Source organism: Echinops telfairi, unplaced genomic scaffold (genome assembly GCF_000313985.2).
Source record: "Echinops telfairi isolate 266 unplaced genomic scaffold, ASM31398v2 ScPeMD7_2186;HRSCAF=2738, whole genome shotgun sequence".
Taxonomy (NCBI): domain Eukaryota; kingdom Metazoa; phylum Chordata; class Mammalia; order Afrosoricida; family Tenrecidae; genus Echinops; species Echinops telfairi.
The window spans coordinates 6,952,484-6,962,653 of NW_022106084.1; the positions used below are offsets into that span (position 1 = coordinate 6,952,484).

The 10,170-nt window shown below is 33.8% G+C and overlaps 1 protein-coding gene across 1 annotated transcript in view; it reads left to right on the forward strand.

Moving 5' to 3' along the window:
• The window catches only part of NAA15 (N-alpha-acetyltransferase 15, NatA auxiliary subunit), an 88,625-nt gene that overhangs the window by 52,520 nt on the left and 25,935 nt on the right, over window positions 1-10,170 (forward strand). Inside the window, exons 8-14 of the mRNA XM_013007110.2 lie at window positions 549-644; window positions 797-903; window positions 2,818-2,890; window positions 5,692-5,861; window positions 7,010-7,162; window positions 7,744-7,872; window positions 9,357-9,570. Coding sequence (XP_012862564.1) covers window positions 549-644; window positions 797-903; window positions 2,818-2,890; window positions 5,692-5,861; window positions 7,010-7,162; window positions 7,744-7,872; window positions 9,357-9,570 — 942 coding nt within the window. The remainder of the gene's footprint in view (window positions 1-548; window positions 645-796; window positions 904-2,817; window positions 2,891-5,691; window positions 5,862-7,009; window positions 7,163-7,743; window positions 7,873-9,356; window positions 9,571-10,170) is intronic.

Genomic DNA, 10,170 nt, shown 5'->3' on the forward strand with positions numbered 1-10,170 from the left:
CTCCCCTCCCTTCCCCTTTAGAAATCTGAAATGAAAAGCAGAATCTTAATAGATTGAATAGAAGAGAGTCTATAACTGAGGGAAAACAGCTTTGTTTATTAAGAGGTATATAAAAAAGCAGATGAAAAGAGAGGGTAAATGGAGAATATTCAAAATAAGCCAAAGGTGAGGAGTTAAGGAAATGCTCAAGAGAATAAGAGAAAATATATAGAAACAAAACCACATGACTTCCTCATAACTTGAAGAAAGAACTTCTCAGCCTTTGAAAAGATACTTAGAGTACTCTTTATGTTCCAGGTGTCTTCAAATTCCTAAGATCCCTAAAATTAGTTTAGGGCAAGTTACTTGTTTTGTATTTGAAATATAAACATTCTACAATAATGATTTGAGTTTGGGTGGTAAGATTACAAATAATTTTTCCCATCTTATAAATGTTCTGTTTAATGAAATACATCTTAACGTACTTGGAGAAATTTATACTTTTCTAGGAAAATATAGTTTGTGCTATATATCACATAATATATAAAAACTTTCTTTTTACTTTTCAGGTAATATGTTAGAAAGGCTAAAAATTTTTGAGGAGGCCTGGACTAAATATCCTAGAGGACTGGTACCAAGAAGACTGCCATTAAACTTTTTATCTGGTGAGTGAGAAGAATTATAGAGGGATGAAAATGCAATTATAATTTAAAGTTCCTTTCCTGGGTTTTAAATGTTAGAATGCATTTTAATAGCAAGGTGAGCATTGTTAAAGTGGTCTGGGTAAATTTAAGCAAACAGGATTTTTTTCTTCTAGGTGAGAAGTTTAAGGAATGTTTGGATAAATTCCTAAGGATGAATTTCAGTAAGGGTTGTCCACCAGTCTTCAACACTTTGAGATCATTATACAAAGATAAAGAAAAGGTAACGGAAAAAGCCAGTGGTTTGCAATAGCAGTCATGTTTGCTCAGTATTTGGAATAGTTTATTCTTGATGTTTTGTGCACAGTGTTTTATAAATCTGGCATCAGTCTTCCTGTCTTGCCATTTAAATGCTTTATGCCTCCTTTTCACCTTTTCTCTAGCTCAATAATGTACTGCTTATTTATTTTCTGTCTTTTGTCTCTGTTTATACAAGGTGGCCTCAAAAAGATCATGGCAAAATGGAATTTTCCCATGAATTTTTTGAAGTCCCTGCCTATTTCAGTGAGTCAGTGTAGATATGAAAAATTGGTAAGGTAGTGTTTTTCCAACCTTTTCTTTTATCCCTGTTCATGGTGAAAGTCAGACGTGATTTTTTTTTTTTTAAGCCAATTTTTAGTTTAGTAATCTTTCTCCTTTTTTATTTGGTAGAAAAAAAAATCTGTCTGAAGAGTTTGTTTGCTGTCCCAGTAAGTCCAACTTACTCTTTCAGCTATGTGTTATAATATTGCAAATGCTTGTTTAGAGGATGGTTGATTCTTAACTTAGATGATTTTGCCTGCAAGTACAATGGTGTCAAGATACGGGTTTTCTTTTAAATGAGTTACAGTGAAGAATCATAATGATGGAACAAATGAAACCAGTTAGATAATTTAACTTAAAGCACATAATGTACATGTATTTGCCAGTCTTGATGAAAGACCTTGAATTAGAGTTTGATTGATTGATGTTTCACATTTTTTCCCCTTGCATAAAATTATGCATGTCCATAAAATGTGGTTGGTTATTCCCAGTTTTGGTAGAGGGAGAACGGAGATCTTTGTGAAGTACATTTGCCATGTGGAATCCAACATTTTAATAATGTTCTCATTTATTATATATGTTTCATTTATACCTAAGTTGATTAGACGTCTAGTTTATCTGGTTCTCTTTCATGGTATTGATTCTGTAGAAGCAGGTCTTTCCTTTTCTTATTTCTTAAGTTGACATAGTGCTGAATTAAGTTATGCAATTATGGTAATAAATGCAACTGATTCAAACAGGTTTGAGAAAACAAAAGTGACTCTTAGTAAGCATATAGTTCCACTTGTGGGAGCAGAAGAACATGGGCACACCAGAGTAACCTAGCTGCGACCATTCAGTCCTGACAGTTTGCTGAGGTAATCAAGAGAGCTGGTGTTAATCTGTTAAATTGGTTCAATTGAGGTTATTTAAGAGAACTTCTGTAGTAACAAATCCATTAAGGATAGATTATTAAAAAAATGGGAACTACACACACACACACACACACACACACACACACACACACACACACTTTCACTGATCCTTCATGAAGCTAGGAAGCAAGTAGTACAGTCAGAACCAGGAGCAACCTGAACCTGGATGCCATGGATTTTCCTGGAGCTCGTACACCCACCCACTGTGGGTGTTGCTGCTTCTCTAATGTTGGGTCATTGGTTATAAAATTAAAAGTTGATTCCTGTTGTCTCCTTCTGGAATTTTTCTTTGAATTTAGCATATATTTTTGGATTCTTTTTTTTTTTTAATTCTTGAAGAGCAAATATTGACTCTGGGTGTTGTATATATAGATTGAGTTTAAAAATGAATCAAGACATAAATCATTCATGACATTGCTTTTCTTTTTCCAACCCTTTCCTGATCCTTAGTTCAGCTTGGTGCTTTATTTCCTATCGTGGGAAAAGAGTTTACCAAGAAGTTCTTAGAAAATGTTCCTAATACACACACAAAATGGATAACTTTAAAATTTTTATCCAGAGATTGAGATTTATAAATGGGTGTGCGTATGTGTGTATGTAACTGGCTATTTATTTAGTCCTTTAATAATAACTAATTATTCATTAGAATAGTGGAACTTTTTTTTTTTTAATTAAAGTGTGCTTGTGTGTTTATACTCTAGGTGGCAATCATAGAAGAATTAGTAGTAGGTTATGAAACGTCTCTAAAAAGCTGCCGGTTATTTAACCCAAATGGTAAGTGCTCAAGTTTTAAATTATTTTAAAACATCTTGAGATAATTTTTAAATGTTTTGAGATTTTTAAATAGCCAGTTAGTATTATTAATTACTTAGGGTAAGCACAGGTCATTAAAAACTTTTTTCCCCTAGAACATGCTGGTCTTTAATTTGCATATTATATGGAACTGTTTCTCTGTAAGTGCCATATGTGTGCACTTTTTTTTGGTGGAGGGAAATTATGTAAAATTTAAAACATCTACTAGATGCTATCATATGTAACTCGCCATTTACTCTGCACCCCACTTCCATAATTTTTATTTATGGCTAATTTCATTTCATCTATATCCTTCTGAAGTAAATCCCAATGGGTATATTATCTCTTTCATGACTATTTCAATATCTAGAAGGTAAAGGGCTTAAATATAACTGTACTATTATGATTGTGACAACTGAAGATTAAAACATTACTGTCAAATATCTAGCCTTTTTAAGTTTGTGTTTAAGGATGTATGGTGGCACATTAGTTAATGCTCAGCTGCTAGCTTACCCAGTGACTCTGAGAGAGAGCCCTCAAAATCTGCTTTTGTAAAGGTTAGGACCAAGAAAACACTTGCCAAATGAGGTTGATATGATTCCCAATCACTGCAACAGCTTACAACGTTCACATTTCCAGATGTCTTATAACTGTGAGCATTTTTTTCTATTCTTGTTTAAGTCATTTGAAGTGGAATCCAGATAAGATCTATGCTTTGATATTGGTCGATAGTCTCTTACGCCTCTTTTAATTAATTGATTTCTGCTCTGTCTTATTTTCTGCCTACAAGTTTAAGGATTTAATCTTTTTTCTTTGAGTTTTCATATCGTGGGGTTTGCTGGATGCAGTCCCATGGTATTTAACATGTTATTCTTCCTGTCTCTGAATTTGCTGAGTAGAGTTGTGCTGTACCTGATAGCCATTACCCACATGACTGTTAAATTTTAAATTAAGTAAAATAAAAAATCCAGTCCCTTAGTTGCATTAGCAATATTTTAATTGCTGCTCAATAGCCACATCTGGTTAATGCCTACATAATGGACAAGGAAGATTTAGAATGCTTCCATCACTCCAGAAACTTCTATTTGACAGGCTTGGTTTGTTTGTTTATCTTTTTCTATAAAAGAAATGTCAGCAAGATTACGAAATTAAAGGTATGCATGTCTTCTGTATCAGGAGACATCAATCATTCATTTATTATTTTAAAAGAGAAACTTTCGCACTGTGCTTTTAACTAGGCTGAAAATGAGTCTGCTTACTACAAGGTCAGTAGTTTGAACGAAGGGAGAAAGATGAGGCTTTCTGCTCCCATAGAGACTTGCAGCCTTGGAAACCCACTGGGGCCGTTCTATTCTGTCCCATAGGTTGGGTCACTATGAGTCGGAGTCAACTCAATGGCAGTAAGTTTGGTTTGGGGCTCAATATTTCAGTTTGTGTGGGAAAATCATGATAAGTGTTGGTGTCCCCAGTCCTCCCCTTTTTTCTTCTAACCAGTTTTCAAAATAGTTAGTTTAGTAGTACTCATCAGCAAAGATGAAATATGTATTTTTGATGCGTTATGACTTCAGAAGTTTACTGGTTGATATTTTAAGTCACTATAATTTCAAATGATCCCAATTTCGAGATACTTTCATAGTAGGTGATAGCTTCCTTGACAAAACATTCAAGACAGAGTTCATCTTGAATATTACTCCCACACACCCTTGGAACAAGTTCTTTTCTCAAAGAGCCCAGTTTTTTAGTATGAAAGCCCAGAAGGGAAATTTGAATGCACATTGCTGTTAGATCGTTTCTAGTTCTCAGATTAATTTTAGCATTACTTTTTAAAAGGCTTTACCATGATTTCATTGGTTAATCATCATGATATTCCTTTGATTATCAGCATTTTTCTACACATTTTACAAATGTGGAAGAGGTTCAATGACATGCCCAAGAATATGCAGCACTTTTGTTGCAGATCTATCAGATCGGGAGTTGGTGAGTTCCACTCCTATTGTTTGTCCATTGAGCCGTTGTGCTTTTAACTAGGCTGAAAATAAGCATCTATTGCTTTCTGTGGAAGCAAATACCTTGTCAGATTTAAGACATTTGTATTACAAAAACGTTTTTAATGTGTGGGTTGTAGATTTAACTTACACATTTTTTCTGAGTATTAAAATTAAATCATGAGATAAAATACAGAATAAGCATCCTTTGTCATCTCGTTTTTCTGATATAGGTCTTATTCCGTAAAACTCCGTAAAACTGTGCATCTGTACATATTTCAGCATAATATTAAAATCTAACATTAATGTTATAATTACCAAAGTTGAAAATAACCGTATCACAAGTATATTTATGTATAGTTTAGCACATTAGCTAGAAACCTAATTAAGCAGTCAGTACTTTTAAAAACCTCATTATTAATAAAAATTCTTTTGACTAAAAATTTTATAAATAATCAATGAATGCATTCCTCATTTTAGTACAGCTTGCCTTACCCAGTCTTTCCCATTTTCCTTTCAGGTAATTATTTGCATTTTCTCTCATTTATCTGTCATGTTTAATAAAGTCCACATTATATGCAAGGCACTGTGCTGAAAGCTATAAAGGCACAAAGTTGAAACCATATTTCTTTTCAGCGATCATATAGATAGGGGCAGTTTGATAGCTAGATACTGAAATGACATGGTTCACACTATTTGACATTTGTAATAAAAATAAGACCATTTTCAGCTAGGGAATTCTTTTACCATATATAATAGCTAATATTATCTTTATCTGTTCCTCTCCCCCTTTTTAAGATGATGGAAAAGAGGAGCCACCAACCACGTTACTTTGGGTCCAGTACTACTTGGCACAACATTATGACAAAATTGGTCAGCCATCGATTGCGCTGGAATACATAAATACTGCTATTGAAAGTACACCTACATTGATAGAACTGTTTCTTGTCAAAGCTAAAATCTATAAGGTAATATTCTCTTCCGCCCTCTTAAATATATATGGTAATGAGACACAATAAAAATAAATATTTTATAAATTCTAAATATTGTAATGAAACGCACATTTAATGCTTTGAAAAACATGAAATAATGACTACAGCATATTCATCCACAGTTTGATTATACTTTTAGAGTCTAAATTTATGATTGTTTGGTCATTCATTTATGTTTATGTGTGTGCTTGCTCCTACGTCCAGCAGTATTGCTATGAAATCATAGGAACTGTTGTTTAACAAAAAATCAAAATATGAAACAATTGTTTCTTGTTGTAACCACCAGCTGGGCCTTCCCCAAAGAACTGTGCATTCTTTTTATGCTCCTTCGAAATGGCAGTTTTTTGGTATCTTCAAGGGACTAAAATTGTGTTCCTTTTCAATGCTCTGTTGAGTTTGGGGGACAAAAAGTCTGAAGTGACAAGATTAGGTCTGGAGGGTAAATGGTAGTAAGGTTTTGCAAAGTAATTCTTATAGGACAACCTTTGCTACACTTGAAAACAGACCAGATGCATTGGTGTGATAGGAAAAAATTCTGTAGTGCAACTTTCCTGTTTTTTTCTCACCAATGCAATTTTCAGTTTTCTTAACTTCTTCCTAATGAGCCTCTGCCCTTTGAGAAAATCTATCAGGATTACCCATTGGGATGCCCCCAAAACAGTCACTGTCACCTTCTGAGCAGACTTCTACCTCCTTGATTTGAATTGGCCCAGCCGTTCCCCATGGAAGCCACACTTTTGATTAGACTTTTTAGGGGGTGGGGGGTGGTACACTAAGGACACTAAAGACAAATGTGTTACTGAGAGAACTGACTGTAGCCATCCACTGAATTGCAGGAACTTTTAAAACTATTTTACATGGAATAAACCCATGGAAATATGAACTGGAACACAAGTAGAAATATTTTTCCTTCTGTCTTACCTTGCTTCTACACATGTATATTTTCTATGCTATGAGGTTTTCTGAGTTGTCCATTAATATATCTTAATATATTTGAATATGATCACATACCAGTCTATGGTAATATCACTAAAATGACAAGATTCATAAATTTATCTGAAAATAGCCTACTTTGATAATATACTTAGCACACTTATAATTTATTCTACTTTCGTGTTTATAAGCATGCTGGAAATATTAAAGAGGCTGCAAGGTGGATGGATGAAGCTCAGGCGTTGGACACAGCAGACAGATTTATCAACTCCAAGTGTGCAAAATATATGCTAAAAGCCAATCTGATTAAAGAGGCTGAAGAAATGTGCTCAAAATTTACAAGGGTTTGTATACCTAGTGTTCCTTTACATGAATAAACAGAACATCTGCCAGTTCATACTTATGACTCTAGTTTATATTGATAGATGTTTGGATGGGTTTTTTTAAGAGTAAGAGGACTAATTTATTGAACACTTGTTATGTGCTGTGTTTTTTCTTCTGTTGATCGCTGCTCCCCACTTTGTAGGCTTTTTGTTTAATCTGTTGCAAAGTACCTGTTTTTCACAGTGGTTGGAAATGGGTTTAATTTTGTTTCTCATAGTTAACTATTACCTCTTTTACTCTCAGAATGTTTTTAAGAAATACAGAATTTGAGAGAATTGTTTAATAACGTGCAACCAATGGTATGGAACAATGTGTATGAGTTGTTAGTGGAAAACTTAATTTCCTCTGTAAGCTCAGTTTACCCAATTCACAGTAAATCTTTTTTTGAAGTGGGAGAAGGATTTCAAGAAAGACAAGACTGCCAATTCATTTTAAAATATTTTTTTTCAAAATCAATTGAATGTCTTTCCCATTTTATATTCTGTGGTGGAACTGTGTATTGGCTCAGCAATGGTCTTGACTATATATGATTTTCCTATAGGAAGGAACATCAGCAGTAGAGAATTTGAATGAAATGCAGTGCATGTGGTTCCAAACAGAATGTGCCCAGGCTTATAAGGCAATGAATAAATTTGGCGAAGCACTGAAGAAATGTCATGAGATCGAGAGAGTAAGTACCTTATGTGTCTATGCGGTTCTCATTTTATTCTTAATCACATTGAAGGTTGATCAAATCCTGTAGTTTTTTCATTTTCCTGCTTTTAATTCAGAGTTTCTGGTATGTTTTGTATGTTGGTATGGTTTGAGTCTTTTCTGATGCCTGATCTCAAGGCTGTGCCTTTTGAAACAGTTTAGTGAAGTGCCTCTGGATGGGCTTAACTGCTGGTGCCCCTCAAGGATTCCTGATGCAGAGTGGGTTCTCTTAAAGATCAGCATTCATGGTTTTCCATTTTTAAAATGGAAATCACGATAGATTGTGCATCAAGAATTTCTTTTGCAAATTTTAATGAAAATTTATACTTGGTTTATTTTTATTTAGTATTGAACCTGTTTTTTAAATGGTACTGTGTCTTCAATACAAAGCTTGGTAATTCAAGGGTCCTGTTTGTTGATTAATGATACCATGCACTCTTGATTTATGTACAAATATAGTGTAAGCTTTGAAGCCTTTTTGCAATATTTTATAGCATTTATAATTTCTCATTTTTGTGTGCACCCCTCCCCCAAGTAAAAAAATGCTATTGAAGAGGATTAAGAAAATGGCATATGAGGGCGATCTGGCTGCGACATCTGTCACCCCATTGATCACCAGGGTTGATTCCGCTGATCTGGCTAGGTAGACAGCTGTCCCCTTCCTCCATCACGACTCCATGTGTGTCCCTGTTGAAGAAGACATCCGTCCACAGTAGTAGAAAGATGACTGTACTACAGGCAAGGGTATATGAGTGGCTGGTCTCCCCTAGTATAGAACCTCCAAACAAGCTCTAAAAATAAACAAATTAGTCACAAAATGAGAAATTTCATATACTATAGAAATATTGTGTTATCTATATACCATAGAGATTTTTCCCCCATTTTTCACATGTAGACAGTTTATATAATTGCATGTTTATGGTATTACCAAGTAAGTAGAGAACACCAAAGCCTAGGGAAAGTGGGAAAATGGTTTCTTGACTTTCTTGCTAATTGTTTGTAACCCTTTATGCCAGCTTCATATTGCATAGGGTTCATATATGTACTTAAGTAAAATGGCCCAATAGAGCATATTATAATTCTTTCGAAATAGTTCATCACATTATTATATATACTAATAGTTGTTGATTTGTTGTAATAGCTTATGTACGTATGTTTAAGAAAGGATTATAGTATATACACATATTCTTTTCATTATGATACCTTTCCATTCAACAAATTACTTAGCGCATGGTTCTAGCCATATCCAGCACTAGTTGATTGCCAACTGAATTTGCCAATTTGATATACAAAGTACTTTTTTGTAATGATGGCATTTTTAATGTTTTTTATCTTACTGATTTTTTCATGCTAAGAAAATTAGTAACATAAGGCTTTGATTTATATAAATTTCTCTTACATTGCTAGTTATTCAAATTAATGTAATTAAGTTACTGTAATTAAAAGAGATGATTTTGTTAGCATTTTATAGAAATCACTGATGACCAGTTTGACTTTCATACATACTGCATGAGGAAGATTACTCTTAGATCTTATGTGGACTTATTAAAATTAGAAGATGTACTTCGACAACATCCATTTTACTTCAAGGCAGCAAGAATTGCTATAGAGATCTATTTGAAGCTTCATGACAACCCTCTTACAGATGAGAATAAAGAACATGAAGCTGATACAGGTATCACATTTACTTAGAAATTCCTTATTTTTTGTTCTGGTTCATATATGTGTGTTTATATTTTGATGTAATATATAGCCTTTACTTAAGCTTTTACAAAAGGTGCTACATGCATGGTGAGGAGATGATAATCATTATGAATTTCTCTAAGCAATAGAGTATTTTGAAGGGAAAATTTAAAAAATAAGACATTTCTGTATACTGATGCTTACATTTAAATAATTTGAATTTGATGAATTTTGTCTTTAATATCTAGTTTATCCAATATTCTATATTGCTCACTTTTAGGGTGTGTTCTATTTAAAGTTGGAATTCTCTATGATAGTGTCTGTAAGTAGGTCCTGTTCTCCTTTCTACAGTAGTTTATATTCAGTTGCTAAGCTGTAATTACATGTGGACAGGCGAAGCCCACTTGGATTAAACTAGAGTATTTACTATGATAAAAATGACCCAGGCCCTTTGACCCTTCTTTCCACTTTCCCCTTCTTCTTATTGTGGTTGTAGATATATGGGAACATTTTTGTAATTTTTTTTTTAACATTTTATTAGGGGCTCATACAACTGTTGTGGCAATCCATACACACATCAATTGTGTAAAGC